Raw genomic sequence first — 23149 nt, 5'->3', positions numbered from 1 at the left:
CTTAGCATAGTTACCATCAGACCAAATACAGATTCCTTATTTTCTTCACAAAAGATGTGTATATTGTATATATATTTATATATATGCACATATGCATATATACACACATATTTTAAATTAATGAGCAATAAGAAAGGTAGATCTTTAAAAATTGGTCTGCTAAATTAGTCTGGAGCTGGAGAGGCCAACCATTTAAATATCACAATGTGAAAACTGGGCCCATTTAAACATATATTAAGGCTGGGTTTGTATCGCTTTGGTTACTAAACTACTAAGATTTCAAGTTTCTTGTATCCCTAAATATTTGATTTAGCCTTTTGAAATATTGTATTGCTGTAGACATAACTTCTTAAAAGAATGCCCGCACATGACCTCATGGGTATTCAGTCCCTGACCGAGAATCAACTCTAAGAAGGCTGCTTGCTTCTCCTCTCCGTTCAATTGAATCTTGTGTTTTCAGCCAACTTATAAGAGATGGCATTATGTTGTCTTAATACAGCACTAAAATGGGGCTTGTGCAGAATGGGCTTCTGTTTGTTACATATAATCTCACATTATCAAGTATCTTGGGGGAGAGTAGTTTGAAGTGCAGAATCCAGGGACAACCTCCACTGATAAAATTTTCCTTGTTCACAGCAGTCTAGTTTTTCCAATTTGCAACAGATGGATCTAAATGGTATGCTTCACTAATTCAAGCAGAAATATTTTCCTGCCTCATAATTACTGAATATCATGTGGTTTTTCTTATACAGCTTCCATTCTACCTAGGAACTTCTAGAGAAACTGAATTCAGAAGTTCAGAAATTAATGGAGCAGTGAAAAGCAGAACTGACCTTTCTTAGAACTAATAGTGACATTAAATCCAACAATAACAAGGGAAAATGCTATCTTGTTGTTGAGTGCCACTTGTTAAAGATGTCTCAGTCAGCAGGTACAAAAGGTTTCAAGACCTCTGTCTATATGTGCGATGTGTGTCTAAAGAGACATAAAGAGCAGAAGTATTTGAAAATTGACAGATACCAAAGTGGCTAACAAGCCTGTATACAAATAGGTCTTTCCAGGAATATAAAAGTGAAGACTGATTCTAAAAGTCTACTTGCTGGTTTGTTTGTTTTTTTTAAGCTGGTTTCCGTTGGGTGTGAGAGCCTGTTTGTGAGCTAGAAGCTTCTTGTGCCCATGTATTGCTGTGTCCTGGTGCCAACACATGGGCTGAATGGACCTTGCTGCCATCTGTACCTGCCAAGAAAAGACATAAAGCACTGGCTGCCCTATCATAGCTTTCCTAAAACCATAACAAGAAAAAAAAATTATCATGGAAGCATGAAACAATCAGAATACCTTCCAAACAAAGTGCAAAATGACTGGGTTCTTTATGGCTCCCTCAAATATTTTTTAACCTCTCTGTAGCCTTGTTCCAAAGAATTATGGTTTTCTTTGAAAGCCAACAGATCCTTTCGTAAGTTTCTGGATTTGGGGTGATATTTTGAGTTCTATAATAAAATTTAATGGTCCATTTGAGAAATTGTGCCCTGATTGAGCATAGTTTCTATTATTGGGTTGTTTCAGGCAATTGTTGAGTGCTAAACTCTTTCTTTGATCTGTTAGGACTCACTGGTTTCCATGGAGTCTTGCTGGCTCATGACCAAGGGAGAGCTCAGTGTTCCAGTCAGCTGGGGTTGAGTGTTCCTAATCAGCCCTGACCTGAAATACACAAAAGACTTTAAAATTGAAGTGTTTTATATGGGATCATGAAAATAAGTTGATTATTTGGGGGAGGCAGGGAAGAGTAAAGTTTTAAAAACTTGTTTCTTTCATTTTGTAAAATTTTGATTTGTTTCTGGAAAAATAGCCTTCTGATGATACAAAATACATGATTTTCCCAATCCTCCTACTTTGTACAAAGTAATACAAAACAGAATGTCTTATTTGACCTTAAATGTAAATAAGATGAGAGCTAAATTATTGTGACCAATATATTTCATGCATCTGGCAGTAATCTTTTTATTTTATGGCAGTGACGACGCAAAGCAATTGCTAATCCTAATTTATTTTTAAACATTTTAACTTAAGCCTTCTTCTCGGAGCTTCTTTGTTTCTCTCCTCCACCTAGTTCTGGAGGGTGGCTAAAATAAGATCACTGTTAAATACCGACATTCATTTTTTTAACTCAAACATTTGCACAGCTACATTGGATTCAGGAGAGACAAAAGGAGATCTGTGGCTTAGATGTAGCCTTCAAATAGAGGAAGCAAAAGCCTTCAAGGCTTCTGATTGTAGAGAGTTGGGATGTGTCTTTATTGCACAGAATAAGTAGGAACAAAGAGCAAGAAAAGGTGACTTTTGCCTGGGTGGACAGGGATTGAAGAGGCTTCTGAGATGGCATTTGAGCTTCCACAGAGGACATTCTCTGACCTAGTTTGATACCTGATTCCCTTGCAGTTACTTCTACTTGAACCCACAAGGCTTCGATGTAAGGGGAGAATTAACTCTTTAGCAAACATAAGATTGTGAGATGCTCTTTGGGGTAAACTTTTACCTACATTACTTTCAATGTCATACTTGTTGTCAGAGTTCTTGAACTATTGATTTAGGTCCTTTGGCAGAATCCTGTGAAGCAATTGATTCTGTAAAGAATGATTCTTAAGCTCAATTAAGTTCTCACCAAAGGTGTTCTTCATTTGACATTGCACTTACCCAGATTTTGACCTTAAAATGTATTTCTAATTTCCTTTTGAGACCATTCCTGGGATTACTGAGGGATTTTTGTATTGAAGGAAAGCAGTGACTTTATTAATTTTTATCCTTGCTCCCTCAGTGAAATAGACATTTATTTTTCTTTATAAACCCCATGGATTTTGATTGAAATTTCAAGAAAAATAATCAAGAAAAAATGTTATACAATATTTTCATATGTGCTTATGTTTTCAAAGTAAATAAACAATGTGAGGAATCAATGTTCAAAAATCAGTAATGTTAGGGGGTGTTTTTCTAATAAAAAATTGACTTAAGTAGATTCTCTTTTCATAGCCTCTTACTGACTTTAATTTCATTGACTTTATAAGGAATATGATCCATTTAATCATATTTTTAAAGAAGTATATAAGATAAATGTTGGGTTTATAACAAGGTATAAACCTAGGAGCAAAGCATAGAGCTTAAAGAATAATCCAAAATGAAAACAATGAAGAACTGAGCAGAGCTATCACCTAGAGCCACATAGATGTGCTCTACACAGTCCACCAGAGGTTGATCACAAACCCTTCTGGGAACAGAGCCCCCCCTGGAGTTGTGCCAACATGTCAGCCCTAGAGCTAAGAGTTATAAGAAATATATATTTTGCATTCTTGGATTAATTCAATATATTTTGGGGTTCCCTAATTATCCTGGGAGTGAGGGGACCCTGGATCATATTAGCATTCATAGCTAAAGGGCCTATTAGTTGTTGACTCCAAATAATAGTCCATTTAGCCAAGGGAAATAACACAATGTTTTAACTCTTATGTTGCTTCCCTTTGGTCCGTCTTAAAGAGTGCTCCTTTAATGAGGGAAAGGCAGAGCTATTGTGGGTGAGAAGGAACCAAAGCCTAGAACTGTTGAGGAATTGGTCAGGTCAGGAGTCCTCTCAGTCCTCACTTGCGTAGGCTTTCACGCAGCCGACACATTCAGAAAGACTCCATAAGCCAAGCAGTGTAGCAGGTGCTACAGCTAAAGTGGCACTCACAGGTTGCTTTAGAGTCTAGAGGAGCTGAAAGATGCTTTTAAAACCATTTTTGTCCATAATTATAAATTGTGGTGAGTGCTACGAATGAAGGCAACAGGTTACTCCCAAGAGTATAGACTTTCACTGGCAGAGGGAGATTGAGGAAGGCCTATGTTAAGTTTGGACTGTGAATGAGAGAATGAATGAATGAGTGAATGAATGAATGAATGTCAGAGACATTAGTGAGCAATGGACAAGCGGGACAATGAGGTAGGATGGGAAGGATGGATAGGGGTGCCATCACGTGTGGCCTTGCAGGCCACATCAAGGAGTTTGGCTTTTATTCTAAATGCAAGGAGAATACATTTCCAGGTTGTAAGCAGGGGAGTGATGCAATCCAGTTTAAGTTTTTGAAGACTGAATTTAGCTCTTGGGTGGAGATTGAATTGCAGATAAGAGTGAAAAAAATGGTAAGCAGTTAGGAACCTTTCATAGGAGGCTGGTCAGGAGCTAATGATCCCTTGGGCCAGGGGGTCCCTGAGGCTAAAGAAATTACCCTCTAGGGCACACAAAAGCTGTGCAGATGCTATCAAGGAACCACTGTCTGTGTAACAGAAAGGGAGGGTAATACCAAAAGTCTTCATACCAATATTTCTCTTACGTAACCCACCATGTGAGTGGTGCAGGGGCTCCCTTGGCCTGTATTCTCTTTATGCTGAGGAGAAAACTAGAGCCCAATGCCATGTTACCCAGTGCTTTGCAGTGCTATGCAAAGTCTAGAAATTGCCGCCGTCTTCTCTGCTTTCTCCTCTGTTCCTTTAAGTTCCTGAGGGAAGCTAGAGGGCATTTATGTTGTTTGATCTCAGAGACGTGCATGTCAAAATTAAGGTTCTTCCGTTGTCTCAGATGTTGAACCCTTTTAAAAAGCTCTCATTAGTTGGTCATTTTAACTAGACGCCTATATTAAATTGATGTTGTCTTTCACCAAGAGTAGCATTTAGGTGAAGTAAGAGAACACAAAAACTTTTAAGTCATCATTGCTTTGACACAGGTAGTATAATTAATACAAACTAATATATAAACATACATATTAAATCATTACATTTATTACATACATAAGATATGACCACTAATATATTTATACCTATATTTACAAATGATGTACATACATTAAATTATTTATAAAATACAATATGTATTCGAGGAATGTTTTCCATTATTATTTTACATAATATTAAAGCACTGTTGTTTAATACCTTCAACTCTTTCCTGGTATGCCAGGATTTTTCTCTGAGCGTTAAAAGAGAAAAATCATACCAAAGTCTTTCAATTTAGAAGGAAGGAATTTTTAAAGATGAGTGGGTATAACATTCCAGTTTGGGGTCGTCTGTTTGTTTTACAGAAGTAAAAGACATTAAAGCACTTCTTTATGATGCTCTTCCCCTCCCCAGAAAAGAAATACAGGCACAGTCCAACTGTTCCAAACTGAATAAAACTTTAGTTGGTAACTAATGAAAAGAGAAAAATGTGAGTGCTTTTTTCTTTGTAGGTACTTTCTCTTTTTCTGGTTGATGTTTAATTTCATTCCCACACAGGTAATGAAAGGAAGGTGAGAACTCCTCATTTTTCAAGTTTAGGTGGGAAGAAAGAGCACCAGTTAGAAATAAAAAGTAAGATGAGATTTAATAAAATAACGCCCTCTGAGGCTCTCTTTTCCCCTTTAGTATTTCTGCAGGTAGTCTGGGTGTCTGCTTCTGAGCAGCATGAAATAAATAATTCAGCATTTTCTGCTACATATCAACCCTCTGCTTATTTTCCCCCTCAAATTACATATTCTGGCAAGATTTCTCCCTTGTTAAAGCATTTAATTATTGTGTTTGGCAGTCATGGTTGGTTGCATTATATAAACAAATGCCTACTTCAAACATTGAAACTGATTTTTTTCATAGTCTGCCAGAAAGCGAGACTATTTGATGTGCAGTTCGAATGCTCTATTTCTGATTATATAATTTAGGTCTGGGAATAGAATTTTGGCATTTGTCTGCAGTCTTTATGCCATAGAAAATTAACCTTTAGCATCCTCTTTAAAAGGGCAGATCGTCATGCATACAAGTTCCAAAAACACTTTTAAGGTAAGCTCTATTCTATTAAAAGATCCTTTTATCTTGAAGCATATGCACATCTGTCTGGGGCTGCATTGTTTTGAAATGTTCTATGTAATCCGCGACCTCTACAGAGCGTAGCTAACTCAGCCCCGCTTTTAGTCAGCATTTGGATGAAGAGCCTGGTAGACAAAGCAGATGCTCTTGTGTCTCTCTACAGCCAACTATTAGATGCTATTAGATGCTTGAATATATTCACTTCTCAGGGCTTTACACTCTCAGGGCATTACATACACCTGTAGTCCAGTAAAATGTAGGTAAGCCAAAGCCCTTAATGGACTCCTTTTTTTCTAAACTCAGTTTCTAGAAGAAAATTGAACCCTCCCTCTCCACTGCATACACAAAATGTTTAGGCGTGAGGAATTTATTTCAGGAAATAAGAACATCATCCTGAAGCGTGTTATCCTAGGTCTCCATTCAATCTGTCTCTCTCCTCCCGGAGTCTGTGGTGATGCTTCTTGAGCAGAGCTGACCCTGAGGCAGAGCAAGCGCCTGAATCATCCGAGGAAGGTGACAGTATAGTTTGGACACCATACTTATTCATGGGGGTGGGAGAGCTCGTATCACCCAGTTTAGAGAAAAAGGAATTTAGCAGGGCTTGAAAGAGGGCTTTATTGTTAACTCTAAAGTGATCAGAAAGTTCAGTTAGGCAAAACTTCTCATCTCTTGAGGAATTTGGATAATTGCTATGTTACTCTAGTAATCATGACAGAACAAATGACCTCAGAGGTCAAGCGGTCTTCCCCTGTCTTTCCCAGAGTCAGCTTGCTACCAGGGGCAGGCAGGGGGAGCAGGGAGGTTTGAAAGCTCATCTAAGAATGATACCCACATGAGGAGCAGAGAGCCAGCCGAGGTCAGGCTACTGTTAAAACATTTGTAGACCTATATTTATGACACCCGGGTTTCACTTTTATTTCAAATGGCATAATGCCAGGTTATACCTTGCACATTTCCTAGAAGAAGTGCACACAGAATAGAACTGTTTCCTATTTGAAAAGCGGGGTGATAAACTCAAAACTTTCATAGCAACTGATGAAGAGGCCTAGTTGAGAAAAGTTCAGCAATCGCGAGCGCCATTTTGGGAGCTTACTGGGTGTGGGCTGGCAGTGTGGGCTAAGAGCTTTGTGTGCACTTTGTCATTTCTCCCCTACTGCCCTGTGAGAGCAGCTCCTGACCGGTCTTCCTGTGCTCATTCCTGTCCTTCGGTGCACCCTCCATGATGTGATGGGGGAACTTGCCTAAAGTCACACTGCTGCTAAGTGGCAGGGGCAGTACTCAAACCCAGATCTGTTGGAGACCAAACTGCATGCCTTTGACCACTTGAGCTGTCGCAGGAGTATTTTTTCACATATATTCACATGTTCTTGCTATTTTTTATGGTTTTCCTCTCAGGCTTTCCAGGTCAGGGTCAGGAGTTGGGAGAAGGGAGGTCCTAACTGTACAAGCATGTCTTTCATTTTTTTCAGATTTCTAATATATTTGGGGATCTTGAGTCTTTTACCCCCTTCCTAAGGTAGTTTTATTTTGGCATCTATCTTTAATGGTAAAACTTATTTTTCTTAGTGGAAGAATAAGCATGAGGATTATTTAAACCTAAGACAATAAGTTTAAATAGCAAAAGTGAATCTATATAAATATTTCTTGCCAATATCATGATAAAATATTTATAAACTATAGATGAATCAACTAAAAAACTAGTAAAGTTACAAACCACAAGATTTAATATAAAAGAAAAAATATCCAAGATTCAGACCGTGTACCATAAAATATATACCTCAACAAACTCCCAATGAACTAAGGAATAGTAGACTTGGATAGCACAGTTTTAGCTACAAAGAAGAAAATTGGGTTGAAGGAAACAAATCAAAAAGGGAAAGATGCACAACTGTATTTATGTAAAATTTTAAAACTTTCTAAATCTGAGACAGAATAAAAGCAACAAAATGGGGAAATATCACATACCAAAAATTAAAGACTTGATAACACATACACACGAATTTGTATAATTTGAGGACACCATCAGATTCTAACTGGAGTGGTCAAAGGATACAAACAGCCATTTTCAACCAAAAGAAAACAAATAGGAAAAAATCCGAAAACACATCCCAACTTCAATCAATTTTAAAATGAAAACATTTTACACCAACCAAGTGAAGAAATGTCAGAGGCCAATGCTGGAAAGGCTGTAGGGAAAACGGATGTCCTCATGTGTTATTGTTGACAACGAAAATCGATTCAATCTTTTTGGAAAAACCTGGCAGCATATAATAAGAATTATTAAAGCCTTAAGTATTTAAGCCTACAGCACTCTTTCTGGGAATTTATCCTAAGTATATCATGAGACAAACATTTCTTGAGCAACTGCAATGTTAGAAAGTGTGAGAAATGAGGATAAAGGAAATAGACTCTGATCCGAAGGAGTAACTGATGCAATTCAAAAGCTCTAAAAAAGTACATATTCAAAAATGCTTTCAAAGGATTAGCTATAATGGAGAAGAAAATACTAGAGTAGCCTAAATGTCTAAAAAATGGAAAACTCACTATTTACCTGAATCACACCCCCACACACACAACCCAAACTCCTCTGCTTTTGTATGCGTAGCCCTGTGAGCAAAGGACTCCAGACTGTCTACACCACAGGCCTTAGCCCTTGCCCTGACCCCTCCCTCTCCTTCACATTCACCCCAATCTAACCAGCCCCAAGCTATAGGTTTCCCGCCACTCCAGAGGTCTTGATACAAGCCACTGTCATCTCTTTCCTACCTGGTCTCTGCCTCCCCACATGCATTCTTACTCTTCATCTGTTCTCCAACTTCATCAAGAGACTTCTTTGCAAAACACAGATCTAATCATGATATTCCTCAATTTAAAACCTTTCAAGACCTTCCCATTGCTCTAGGATAAAGTCAGACTCTTTGTTAAGATGTATAAGGTCTTTGTGGCTTGGTTCCTGCTTACCTCTGTTGTCTTCTTGTTACTTAGTCTTTGTCCTTACAGTTCCTACACACACACACACACACACACACACACACACACACACATCCCTGAACACTCATGTACATGCACAGACCCCACAGTTTCTACTTACTACATTGTTAGCAGTTACCCCAAAGAGGCACCACAGGTCTTTGCACATGGCATTCCCTATACCTGCTCCTCACCTCATCCTGAAGCTCCAGGCTGGTTGACTCCTATTTATTCCTGTTTGTTCTTCTGGGCTCAATTGATAGATCAGGGGATGTCTTCACAACACACATAGGCCTAAGACCAGGTTAGAGGGTAACCCACTTGTGTTCAACACCTGAAACATGGCCCTCATGTAAAGTATTCTTAACTGGGAAAGAAACTCTAAATTCTGGCGTCTGAATAGTCTGTTTTTTATTTAACTATATACTGGGGCAAAATACACCACCCTGCTTAATTCCTAATACTGTGTAACACTATCTTTCACTGTTTATTGATAGTGGTTGCTCCAACCATTTAAAGTTGTGCATAAGACTATATTCCTGAGCTCACTTTTTTGCTGTCTATGGAAGCAAGAACAGATTTCTGGAACTGCATATTTGGGAGTCTTTGATGACCACAGCAGAAGAGGAAGGAGAGGAGGGATATACCTCCAGTGGCATCAAGGGGGAGGTTTAGACCATTGGGAGGTAAAAGAGAGCTTACTATCAAGAGTTGACTGGGGTAGAGGTGTTCTGATCTGGGGCTATCCAAATTCTGTTTGCTGGAAAATCTAGTTAGCAGACTGTTTGTTAATTAAAATGTCTAATGTCAGGGATCCCTGGGTGGCTCAGTGGTTTAGCCCCTGCCTTCGGCCCAGGGTGTGGTCCTGGAGTCCTGGGATTGAGTCTCGCCATCAGCTCCCTGTGTGGAGCCTGCTTCTCCCTCTGCCTGTGTCTCTGCCTGTGTCTCTGCCTGTGTCTCTGCCTCTCTCTCTCTCTCAGTCTGTGTGTCACTCAGGGATAAATAAATAAAATCTTTAAAAAATAATAATAATAAAATAAAATGTCTAATGTCACATGCTTTCAGTAAGAGTAAAGAGAGGAGTCTTATACGGTCTTATCAGTGTGTTACCTTGTCTTTCATGTAAAAGGTATTTATGACCTCTGAAATACCTGATACTTACAGACAAAATGCGGCCAAAAAGCTAAATGTGTTTCCTCACTTTTTCTAGTCAAATGTTTTAAAACCATTCCAAATGAACACCTAAATTCGACAGTGCCTGCATAAGCCCTAATAATTCTATAAAGTGAGCATAGAGAAATTTAACTCCTAGTGCCCTTAATAACTCCCCGTATATAAACAAGAATTATTTCTTAAAAGAAATAATCCATATTCACTTCAGATGCCTTAGTAAACAGAAGTTTTTATATTAGGTTCAGCCCCAGTTCCCCATCTTGACCCAATCTAATTGATGTAAGTGGTAGGAATTAATTTTGTGCAGACAGGGATAAGGACTAATCCCGGTCAATCAGCACCTTATAATTAATCCGCATACTCTTTTTATAAGAGAGAGAGAAATGTTGGCACGGTCTCCGGTTTAAGGTTCTGCACCAATCTAATATAGAGGCCTAACATTTTATGGGGTTCAGATTTCAGAGTGGAATCACAAATAACAAAGGTTTTGCTAGAGCAGATGGTTATTTTCAACCGCCAAATGTTGAGGTTTTCTTGGGACTCCATTCTAACCATCCATGAGTGAATGAATGAGCATGTGAATTAAAGACAAAACATTTCCAGGTGCCTTTTATATTGGGTTAGAAAGCCTGGGTTTTATCAACGGGGCTAGCATTGATATTGTAGTTTTTAAAGCTTTAAATCTCTGGATACTTAGTAATTATGAACTGGAGTTCAGTCTAAACCTGTTGTTTGTTCCCCTCAGCCTACTCGAGTACTCTCTCTTTTTCTCTTTCTCTCTCTCTTTCTCTTTCCCTTTACCTAAAATAAATAATTAAAAAAAATAAGGGGCGTCTGGGTGGCTAGTCAGTTAAGCATCTAACTCTTGATTTTGGTTCAGGTCATGATCTCAGGGGCCTGGGATCCAGGGTCCACGCTCAGCAGAGTCTGCTTGAGACCCTCTCTCTCCTTTCTCTGCCGCTCCCCCCTCAAATAAATAAATAAATCTTCAAATTTGTCACTTTTCATGTCTGAGAATATAAATAAATCCCTGAAAAACTAAAAGGGAAAAAATTTTCTTAAAGGTTTACCTATAAACTTTTATTATTTTACCTATTTGCTCTTTTTTTTAAATAATAAATTTATTTTTTTATTGGTGTTCAATTTGCCAACATATAGAATAACAGTGCTCATCCCATCAAGTGCCCCCCTCAGTGCCCGTCACCCAGTCACCCCCACCCTCCACCCACTTCCCCTTCCACCACCCCTAGTTCGTTTCCCAGAGTTAGGAGTCTTTCATGTTCTGTCTCCCTTTCTGATATTTCCCACTCATTTTTTCTCCTTTCCCCTTTATTCCATTTCACTATTATTTATATTCCCCAAATGAATGAGACCATAGAATGTTTGTCCTTCTCCGACTGGCTTATTTCACTCAGCATAATACCCTCTAGTTCCATCCACGTCGAAGCAAATGGTGGGTATTTGTTGTTTCTAATGGCTGAGTAATATTCCATTGTATACATAAACCACATCTTCTTTATCCATTCATCTTTCGATGGACACCAAGGCTCCTTCCACAGTTTGGCTATTGTGGACATTGCTGCTATAAACATCGGGGTGCAGGTGTCCCAGCATTTCACTGCAACTGTATCTTTGGGGTAAATCCCCAGCAGTACAATTGCTGGGTCGTAGGGCAGATCTATTTTTCACTCTTTGAGGAACCTCCACACAGTTTTCCAGAGTGGCTGCATCAGTTCACATTCTAAAAGGGAAAAAATATTAATGAGTGATTTTTCTACAAAATCAGTATATTAAACAAATTCTTGGTAAATTATAGCTGTAAGTGAGGTGCCACAATAATGTAGGGTATAGCCTTACTTACTTCAGCGCAGAAGAGAAAGTAGAGCTCACCCCAGACATGGGCTAGAAATACATGGGTCCACTTACATGCTGCTTTTTTTTTTCAATAAATACAGCACGGTCCTGTATATGTATTTTCCCCTCCTTATGACTTTCTTAATACCATTTTCTTTTCTCTGGCTTTGTTGTAAGAATACAGAATATAATGCATATAACATACAAGCTATGTGTTAATCGACTGTATGTGTTATCAGGAAAGCTTTTCATCAATAGTCAGCTATTAGTAAAGTTTTGGGGAGTCAAAACTTACATGTGGATTTTCTACTGCAGGAGGAAGAGGGAGTGTTCCTAACCCCCCATGTTGTTCAAGGGTCAACTGTAAATGTGAAAATCCTTTTTGCACTACATTAAAAATGAGGCACAAGAAGGTTCTGCTGCCTGCCTTACTTTTATTTCTTAGTGGTTATGTTAATTGAGTGCAAGTTTAACAGGTTTTTTTTTAATATGACTGAAGCTAGGTTTTAATCTTATAATGAATACTAAGCTGCAAAGAGATGTTTAGTCATTTGTTAAACTTCTGGAGCTTTATGGCTGCAGATAGCAATACAGATAGGATTTCTAGGGGCACAGAAGATGCGAATCTTAAATCTAAATAGGTGATAGAGACAGCCCACTTGATACCACAGTGCTCTTTGAAGAATTCATTAAATAAAGTAGATATCATAAACTAGATCATGTTTTCCCACGGGAATGATTTTATAATTATGGGCTACTTTCTTGAACAGAACTTAGTTTCTAATTATAACAAGATCATGTACTTTTACCTTACAACAGCTATGATAGAAATATCATGCACACTAATTATACCAATGCCTCAGTGCACAGTAGTTCATTCATTCATTCATTCATTCATTCATTCAATAAATATTCACTGAATATGTACTAGGTGCCAAGCACTATTCTGGAGGTTTGATGTGAGTAAAAAACACATGACCTCCCCAACCCACATCAATATTACAGAGTGGACTGGTTGGGGAGATGACTATAAACCAAGCATTCATTGCAAATTATAAATGCTACAAAGGAAAAACACACAGGCACCTGAACCTCATGACAGCAGTTTCAGCAAAAGATTGTCCATGGCAAGAAAGCAGTGTGTAGTGACCCTGATTCCCTGGAGTAACTCAGAGAAGTGTGATGATTCTAGAGCTGTCCAAGAGAGAATCCAGTAAGTTACCAAGGAGGCTGGGACTGGACATGCCAGATGTTGGGGACCATGTGAAAGATTTGATCATTATCCTCGATGAAACAAAAAGGCACAGAAGAATTTCCAGTGCATGAAGTAAGGGTGAGGTGACATCACATTTGCAATTTGCGAAGCTTGTGGCATGGTGGTCCTATGCCCTCCAGAGAAGGTTTTGGAGAATATTTTCCTAGTACGTGAAAGATGACCAGGGCAGAGGTGGAGAAAAGTAGGTGACATTTGAGAGTGAGCTAATAAGTAAAAACAAACAAACAAAATCACTGATGGGGCTCATGATTTGAATATCTGGAGCAGAAAGGTGGAAAGGATGGCTCCAATTTCAGGCTGGTATATCCACACAAGTGGGGTGGCATTCACTGGAAGAGGACCAGATTTGGGAGGAAGATTGCATTTTGCTTTGAGTTTATTACATTTCAGCTTCTTGTGAATTCTCAGATATCAGTCACTTGGATATAAGTCTGATGCTCAGACTTTGGGCCACAAAGATGAGTCATTGGTGACCTTACAAGGAGACTGAAAAGAAATATCAATACAGGGAGTAGGAAAACCAGGATAATAAGGGACCATGGTCCCCAAGGGAAGACAGTGCTTCAAGTTGAAAGGAGAGGCAAAAGGGTCAGGCACTGCCAGAAGTTATATGAGAAAGAAACTAATAAATACCATCTGGATTGGGCCACAGAGCTGTTTTGATGGTTGGAAACTAGATTGGAGTGAGTTGGAAAAGAGATGAAGAGGTGAGTACAGAAAACCCTGTGTGACTTTTACCCTTAAAGAGAAGAGAGCTGCCTCCCAAAGAGTTGGACACTAGGAGAGTCAAGCAAAATCTTCTTAGATGGGCGAGTTTGAGCATATTTTCCTACCATTTGGATGGAAAGAGAAGAAATGCCTTGGCAGCTAATAAATGTCTCTGGCAAGACCTGGCTGTGTATGTGAGAATCCAGATTGCATATGAATTTACAGGTAAGGTTTTCAGGCATTAGTTTTTATTCACAGCACCACACATGTTGATATTTTTCCTGTATGTGAGCACTGCAGCACTGAGGACTGTAAATATGGCATTTAGGAGTTAGAGTTGGTTGAATTTTGTACAGCATCCAGTTTAGAACAGTTGCAGCCTGGGTTGTGGTTATTATGTAGAGAGAAGTGACATGAGAGCATCGTATTTTTCTTCTCATTTTCATTTTTCTTTTAACTTTAGAATTTCTTCCATGTTCTTCATGTTAAGAACTAAGTTAAGGCCTTTCCAAATTTGAAAATAGGTTTTTATTTCCCATCCCCTGGAGCAGTTAGTTATCTTCCCAACATGGACTTTGATCCAAAGACCATTGCTAACTCCAGAGCAGAGTCTGGATGGTATATGAGTGAGATAATTGATTGATCTAGAACCCACTTAAGGCCCCATAGTGTGGGAAGACTCTCAACCCTGTGGATGAGACACCCAGATCCAAAAATTTTGCACCCTTCCCAACTCGGCTTCCTCTTGGCCTTGAATACAGAATGGAATTTGGAGCAGCTAATCTAGTGCTGCCTGGATGGACCTGTCAATAAGCACTCAAAGCTACACTCCACTCCGCAGTCCATACAGAACTTGCTGCCTTGTAATACTCTTCCACTCTTCATGTTTAAAAAGCCTGTAAACATAAGGACTCTCCTTTTCCTATTGTTGATTCTTTGCCTCAATACACCTGCTTCAGAAACCCTGAACCTCTGTAGGTCAAGGGCAAGCAGCAGTAGCCTGCCTCCTAAAAACTAAGCGGGTACTTGCTGGGGCCGCCTAGCCATCTGCTTAGGGGAGCGGGGCTGAGCCCTACTTGCGAGGGAGGGCCTGATGCCTACAGGCCTGACTATCTTATCTATCTATCTATGTCATTGAAGTATAGTTGACACACAATGTTACATTAGTTTCAGGTGCAAAACATGGTATTTCTACAACTTAACACATTAGATTGTACTTATCACGACTGTGGCTACTCTCTGTCACCATACAACACTATTATGATACCATTGACTACAGTCCCTGTACTGTACCTTTCATCCCTGTGACTTACTTGTTCTGTAACTAGAAGTCTATATCTCCTCTTGCCCTTCAAACATTTTGCCCCTCCCCTCACCTCCGTTCCCCCAACTCTGGCAACTACCAGCTTGTTCTCTGTATTTAGGGCCTGTTTTACTTCTTTTGTTTGTTTATTCATTTGGGGTTTTATATAGATTGCACATATAAGTGAAATAACATGGTATTTGTCTTTCTCTGTCTGACTTCACTTAGCATGATACCCTCTAGGTCCATCCATGTTGCCACAAATGGCAAGATCTCATTCTTTTTTGTGGGTAATATCCCATCATGTGTGTGTATGTGTATATATGTGTAGATGTGTAGATAGATAGATGGATGGATGGATAGATAGATAGATAGATAGATAGAGCTTCTTTATTCATTCATCCATTGATGAACAGCCCTGATACTCTATAAAAAGCCACTTACCTGTGGGCAAAATTATCTTAAGCTGAATGAGCTGCCAAAGTAAAAACTGCACATTATATAAGGCTTAAACCTTCTCACCAAGTTACCAAAAAAAGCTAACTGCAGAACCCTAAAAACTAACTGGCATAAAATAATTTGCTCAAAATCACCAAATAAACACCAAAGGCATGCACTTAGGATATTGAGGGACAGAGTATAAAAGATGCCAAGCTCATACCAGGTTCTAAACCAATTTGAAAATTTAAAACATAGGAGTACTGGGGTGTCTGGGTGGCTCAGTCAGTTAACTGTCTGCCTTTGGTTAGGTCATGATCCCGGGGTCCTGGGATCAAGCCCCATAGTGGGCTCCCCACTCAGTGGGGAGCCTGCTTCTCCCTCTCTCTTCCCCTCCCCCCACTCGTTCTCTCTCTCTCTCAAATATATAAAATCTTTTTTAAAAAAATAAAAAATAAAAGAGTAAGGCCGAGAGAGACCATACCCTCACCTTGATTACTGATAAAGCTGACATTGGAGACAGTGCCTTCTATCAGTGGCCAGGTCTAATACTAAACTCAGCATCTGAAGCTTTCTCATGCAGCAGGGTGAATGGGGCAGCCTTGCCCCTCACAGGAAAGGATTTTGCACATGTCACACTTTTACAACATCAAGAAGTAAAGCAAAATGTGTGCTTCTGTGAGTAGTTCTCTGCCTAAAGAGCCAGAGTGGGGCTACATAATGTCTGCCCAGTTTTCCCTTCTACACTTGCCGATCAAATTCCTGATTTCTGCCCCAAAGAGAAACCCATATGGGGAGGGTCAAAGAGACCAGAATCTCCTGGAACCACAGCCAGAAACAATGGGCAGAAACAATGAGGAGCTAGGAAGAAATACACACACACACATAGCCCTCCCTCTGTCCCAACAGCTCCTTCCTGACATAATAATAGGAGAATTGATATTTGCAGCCGAAATGGAAGTCATACTTAATTCTGATGGCTTAATGCACCTTTTAACAGTTGAGAGCCACATCACAGCTTGACATGCTTTTAGAGCCTGCAGTTGGTAAGTGTTCTCTGTGTGCCCTAAACCATGATAGGCCCTAAGAGATTACAGAGAAGCAAATGGCCCAATTCAGCCCTTTGCTGGTGGGGGTGGGGACAGTATTGATGATTTGGTTTGGTTTTTTAAAGATTTTATTTATTTATTCATGAGAAACACAGAGATAGAGGCAAAGATACAGGAAGAGGGAGAAGCAGGCTTCCTGTGGGGAGCCCGATAAGGGCCCCTCGATCCCAGGACCCCGGGATCACACCCCGAGCCAAAGGCAGATGCTCAACCACTGAGCCACCCAGGCGTCCCGACAGTATTGATGTTAATGAAATTTAGGGACCAGTTGGTAACTCATAGTCACCATGGGACATTAGAAGCGAACATCTATGAACCAAAGTTTGTCATGAACCATATTGGCCTTCAAAGAGCCTTCAGCGGGATCCTGGTTTTCTAGATCTCCGGTCTGAAGAAAAAGTGTGTTTCCTTCCTCAATGTGTCCTTTTTCATGGAGAGGAGGAGGGTATATCATAAGAAGACTAATTTGGAGGAGAATGACCTCATGGGCTCACAATTAAGCTGTTTCCCTTTGCTTCTTGGTAGAAGAACACTGCCAGCGTATGGCAGGTCTGTTTAAGGAAGTATATGCGTATGAATTAGGAAGGGTGGGGTTGACCTACAACAGGCAGGACATTACTCTCCTTCCTCTTCCTGACCACGTTTCCCACAGCAGTCATGGTCATTGCTCAACTTCCTGTTGGGGAAAACCTTGGATACTGAGCGTCCACCTGCCACAATGGGCAAACTAAGGATAGCAGGGCGTTCGATGCTGCTGTGAAACCTGAGATTTGAGCTTGCATTCAGACCCCTTTTCAGTGGTAGCTGAAGCAAAGATGGAGCTGTTCTGCGTGGGGCGGAAGGGCCAGGAAACTGCAACCCCGACAAATCATCACTGCCTGGAATAAAACATCACAGGCAAGCAAAATGTGGGGATTCAGAGGGGTCTGGGGTGGAGGGGAGCAGAGAAGACAAGGGGATGTCCTGAGATGGCACCTGCAGCCAGGGTATTGGTTGGCAGTAGTGGCAAGCGAGAGATGGATGAGAGGTTGGGGGTACTGGGCAGCCTGACAGTGGTGGACGTGGCGGGGCCCCTGGCCACAGTGCTGATTCGCTTCACCCAGCAAACCATGTCCTGGCTTCAGTGCTGCACTGGGCACGATGATAATAAAGGTTGTAGCCCCTGGCTCCCAGAAGCCCACAGTCTGGTCAGTGGGTTTCACACCCTCCTCAGCTGGATTCCAGGTTGGCAATGGAAGAAAACATGGGGAACCAGAGGAAACACAGCCCCCGGCACTGTCTTAGACCTCGTGAGGCAAGCCCTGGGAATCTGCATTTTATGCAGGGTTCCTGATGCACAGTGAGGTTTGGGGATAGCTGGTTGCATAGACAGAGTAAGTAGAGGGTAGCAAGGGCTGCCCTCGTGTGCCCTGGAAACCAAGACAGCACAGAGGAAGCAGACCTATAGGGCCAATTCAGGTGTGAGGCTCAGGGAATTTTATTGGGAGAATAGCCAGTTCCATTTACCTACTTTTTCCGCATGTATGTCACCTCTGGTGGCTGATAAGAGCAGCTGTGCAGCGTTCTCAGGGTTGGAGTTTGGGCATTTCCCTGCGCTTCAGACTCTGGCCCTCCACCCTGTGGCTCTCACCTTGCTTGGACTTCTCATTCATCCACCAGGGACCGATGTCTGTTGTTCATGGGGCTCAGGGGCAGTGGTAATGATGGAGACCTCAGAGGAGAGCTCCATTTGGAGAATGTTAGTTCTTTATAGACTTCACAGCAGATCGTTTGCTTTTTCGCTATCACTGTGTTATCTCTGCCACCCTACCTGGAGGACGGGGTGAAGGTGGCTTTTGCTTGTCTTGATTGAGCCTTGCCCGGAATCCCTACTATGCCTCATCCCAGCCCGCTCGGTCTCCCACAGCTGGACACAGAGTTCCTAATCAAAATGATTCTAGGCAAACGCACAGGCTGTGTCCCCACCTCCTGAACCAGTCCCCTGATGAGTGACCCTGGACCATCCCGAAGGTTCCTGCTTCATCCCCCACCTCCAAGGCAGAATCAGACCCCAGGCTTGAGCACCCCTGCTGTTTTTTCTGGATGCCACTCCAGGTCCATAGGCAGTGTCCCCAACAAAGGCATTTTCAGCCTCCTCTCTGGAGGTCATGAGAATGGAGAGACTGTTCAAGGCCTCTCTGGCAGTTTCCCTAAAAGGTAGGTAGCATCACTGCCTGGGCAGCTCTTTGCTGACCCCGTCAGAGCCCAGCTCTGCCCTCTACGGCAGAAGGCGTGCTCCATGGCAGAGGGAGTCCCCTCTGGGGAGCACCATAAGGAGAAACAGGACCTGTACCTCTCATCAAATGCTGCCCCTTCCATGATCACACACTGTGCCCCAGCTTCATGGCTTAACCTCACCTTGAGGCTGGGATGAGGAGGGAGTAGTACCAACATCTTCCTTCTCTCGTACCGTTTCAAGTCCCCATCCCCCATTTCTACTTCCCCTCCATCTGCAGTGATACTAAAGTGTTTTCAAATTTGGGGAATGTCAAAAATAATGAGGAAAATTTCAACTAAATGAATACGTAAGGTGTGTATCCTCAAAACTCTGCTGCTTTTTTGGTAAACTGTAGGCATTGTTTTTTATCGTGAGGAATATGGAGGGATTTGGGGAATTTGCCTCCTACAAAAACAGTCTTCATCTTGTTAAATAAGGGGTCAGTGGGAAGGGAGAAAAAAATGAAGTCACGTGTGGATATGGATCATTTCACTGGCATCATCTACAAAAGTCGTAAGACTACAAATAATATCAAAACGTCTTAGGTCAGCTACAGTGAATTTAGTTTTGGTACCACCCAGGGTGGATGAACATAGCATAGGGAGACGCTCAAAGGATTCTGGAACTTTCTACTACTTGCCCCTCCCACAAGATTAGTGCAATCATTGGTGTCCAACCAATGTGCACCTGGCACCTTGACCAGTAGGGGGCATAAGTGAGCAGTGTACTAAGTGAGTGGAGCTCAGGTCTCACCTCCTCAAGATGAGGCAACTCCAGCCAAATTCACCAGGAGAGAGAAAAAAAATGAGGCCATTGGAATCAATTCATTTTTTAAAAGCCTTTGAGAGTTTACATGATTGTGAATTTTAATTTAATTCCCTGAATCAACTTTCCTCAGCCACAAAAGCTGATACAATTCTGTGAATTGAACACTCAGAACATTAGAAATATTTTTCATATATTATGAATAAATTCTGTTTATCTAGAAGAATGGTTTCTCTTTGGAAAAGCAATTGACCCAAAGCTGTTCTAGTTCAGAAGAGAAATGGGATGGGAAAAGAGAAATTGGTGCATAGGTACAGGCCTCACCCCCTATGCACCTCCCCCCTCACACACCCACATTGTCATTTTTAAATTTTTTTTTTAAGATTTTATTTATTTATGAGAGACACGGAGAGAGAGAGGCAGAGACACAGGCAGAGGGAGAAGCAGGCTTCATGCAGGGAGCCCGATGGGGGACTCGATCCTGGGTCTCTAGGATCACACCCTGGGCTGAAGGCGGCACTAAACCACTGAGCCACCCAGGCGTCCCATGTCATTTTTAAATGTTAACAAATGAGACTTCTTTAAGTAAAAAGGGAAGATTTTTTTAAAAAATGTTCCCTTGTGTGAAGAAGATTGGAGCTTCTGTAGTAGTGACCATCCCCTCCTATTGATTAGCTCTATTCCTATCCCTCATTTTTATTTTTGCATTGTCTGCTTTTCTCATCCCATCTCCCAAACTCTCCAAGGGCCTCCTGAGGGAAGGCTGACAACACAAGCCAGAGAGAATGTGGGTGGAGGACCAAGGCGGTACAACTGCCCAGACCTGTCTGCCTTGGGTGTAGTACCTCCTCCTGCCCCAGCCGGACATGGTTCTCCTGACGGTGGCGGCCTGACAGGGCTGCCCACCCCTCCCCGTCGCCCCGCAGGGCCACGGCTGCCCGGGGAGCATGCTGTCCACAACCATGGTGGGCACCCTAATCCGAGGGTGGAGGAATCGAAGCTCCCCTCGAAGGCCTGAATCCAAACTCCTTCATCCACAGAGCCAAGATGGAACTCAGACTCAGGGTATGTTTGACACTCTGCTATGACTGTGTGATTTTTTTTTTTAAGGGTTTGGGAAGGTGATGACGAGCTTCCAATCTTCCCCACCAGCCCCCACTTCGGATAGAATTTGACAAACCTGGAGTCTGTTTTTCTTTTTGGGTTGTTCTGAATTATGTCTAAGTCATTGTGGACAGTTTATTTTCTATTTTCCTAGTCAAAGACATAGGTGACTTCAATGGTCATCCAATAAAAGGGCATTATTTCCATTTTATTTTCCTTCCAAATCTTTTAAGATGTAATCCTTATTTTGTGATGTTTGTATTTGACTAGTAAGACAAAAGGTGTACTGGTTTTTGGCAGATTCTAGTCTAAAGCCTATCACTTTATTAACTCTGGTATGGGAAATGGTAAAACAGAGTTAGCTTCTGGGTTTCCCCAATAATTATTTTTATTTTCTGTTACTATTGTTTTGAGGTGACAAGAAAAGGAGTGACCAAAACGTAGTTCTCCTGTTAACTGAGTTCAGAATGTTACTGTGGCCTTTTCCGAAACAAATTTTCATTGGAATGAAATACTGTTGAAATACCTGACCTCATTCTGTTCTGTCTAGACCTTGAACTTTTTAATGATACTTATTTAGAAAGGAACTCTTTGGTCTTGCTGATGACTGACCTATGAGAGAACCACAGAGCCAGCAGAGGAAGCAGGCATGAGCCCAGAAGTAGTAAACTCCCAGGGGCTTTCTGAGCTGGCCTAGAGCCCCTCAAAATACTTTTATCTGACCCATAGCCCTGAGAGCTAAGCAGTAAATGCAACTGTTCTATGATACTTATTTAGAATAAGAACTTATTCTAAATAATGATACTTATTTAGAAAGGAACTCTTTGGTCTTGCTGATCTAAGCAGTAAATGCAACCGTTCTTTCATTTCAACAAATATGTATTGAAAGTCAGCATGTGCCAGGCATTTTTCTAGATACTGGCATGCTCTGATCTGTAGCAAATCTACAATTGAGAGGTACAAAAACTCAGTGTTGTCATTTGTTTTGTTCTGACGGTGGTTTCCAGCCATACTTTTCAGGCTGACTGTATTCAAGAATGAGGCCAAGAGATTATTTTGAAAATAGTCTGATAAGTGTTCATTGCAAGGTGGTTAATTAGTTATTTAACCATGTATGCAAAAAACAGAAGGCTCCTCTGCGTTCAAAACTGCCAAAATGATTAGTGATTATTTGTAAAAGCTAGCTATTCAGTAAGAAGTATGAGTCATAGTATTTCAAAAATTGATCACCTGGTTCTGCTCCTGGTAGATTTCTTTAGCAATACTCAGAGCTTTACAAGATGACAAAGTAATATACTAACATGAAAGGGATGGTGTGGGTTTTTTTTTTTTACCATGTTTTTCTTGAGATATAATTTATAATTTTAGAATTGAAATTCACCTATTTAAGGAGTACAATTCAATAGTTTCTGGTATGTTACATTATTCATTTTTTTATTGTAGTAAAATATATATAAACCATAAAATTTGCCATTTTTTAAGGGCACAATTCAGTAGCATGAATTACAGTCACAATTTTATGCCACCATCACCACTGTCTACTCCCCAAACTTTTTCATCATCCCGAAGAGAAATCTCACAACCATTAAACAGGAGCAACTTCCCCCCCACCTCCACCCTTGGTAACCTCTCATCTACTTTCTATCCATAAATTTGCCTCTTCTAGATATTTCATATAAGTGTGGTCATATAACATTTGTCCTTTTATGTCTGGCTTATTTCACTTTGCACAATGTTTTCAAGAGTCATCCCTTGCACATGTCAGAATTTCATTCCCTTTTTTGACTGATGCAATAGTATATTTTAATTCCTTCCTATTTTATTCTCCCTCTCTTAAATATACCTTAACTTCTAACCTACTCTTGAAGGAATCTTTGAGAGTTTTCAGTCTGATGGCATTTTTATATTTAAGTTATTTAAAGTGTGAAGAGACTCTTAGGAAGGTATTTATTTTCAGTTATTTCTTCAAAGGCAGGGGCCACAGATGAATCTTTTCAAAAATCTTTTTATCCTAATGCCCAGTCCAGATCCTGGTGCAGAGTAATTATTCAACAAATTTCTCTTGAGAGAGACTGATGAATGGTTTTAAGGTTTTACTTTTAGGAAGTGGGAAAGAGCTTTTTAAATTAAAAAGAATATGGTTTTTATGCTTTAGTTCTGTGTTCTCTGGAGTAATGATATTTCCTTTTGACATAAAAATTAGTAGTTGCCTTTGTTTCACACTCTATAGAATCACTAAGTATGAAGAGTAGATCTGTCATATAATGTAAATATTTCATTGTGTCATGGAAAAGTTAACTCAGGAAATCTGACAACACCTAGTTCACACCTTT

The 23149-nt window shown here is 40.7% G+C and overlaps 1 protein-coding gene across 4 annotated transcripts in view; it reads left to right on the top strand.

Annotated features, from left to right (window-relative positions):
• PLEKHG1 (pleckstrin homology and RhoGEF domain containing G1) overlaps positions 1 to 23149 on the top strand; it is a 225168-nt gene that overhangs the window by 70251 nt on the left and 131768 nt on the right. The window contains exon 1 of one of the 4 annotated variants that reach the window (XM_072767926.1): positions 17335 to 17587. The exons of 2 other annotated variants lie outside the window; for them this stretch is intronic. Coding sequence is in view for 1 of the 2 variants with exons in the window: in XM_072767909.1 (XP_072624010.1) it covers positions 20660 to 20777 (118 nt within the window). In the remaining variant the exon portion in view is untranslated. Of the gene's footprint in view, positions 1 to 17334; positions 17588 to 20570; positions 20778 to 23149 lie in introns of those variants that run through there. One more of the 4 variants, XM_072767909.1, reaches the window with a different exon arrangement.

This window comes from Vulpes vulpes, chromosome 1 (genome assembly GCF_048418805.1).
Source record: "Vulpes vulpes isolate BD-2025 chromosome 1, VulVul3, whole genome shotgun sequence".
Classification (NCBI taxonomy): Eukaryota; Metazoa; Chordata; class Mammalia; order Carnivora; family Canidae; genus Vulpes; species Vulpes vulpes.
The sequence above is the reverse complement of the archived record's forward strand: the minus strand, read 5'-3'. Positions and strand labels throughout refer to the sequence as shown.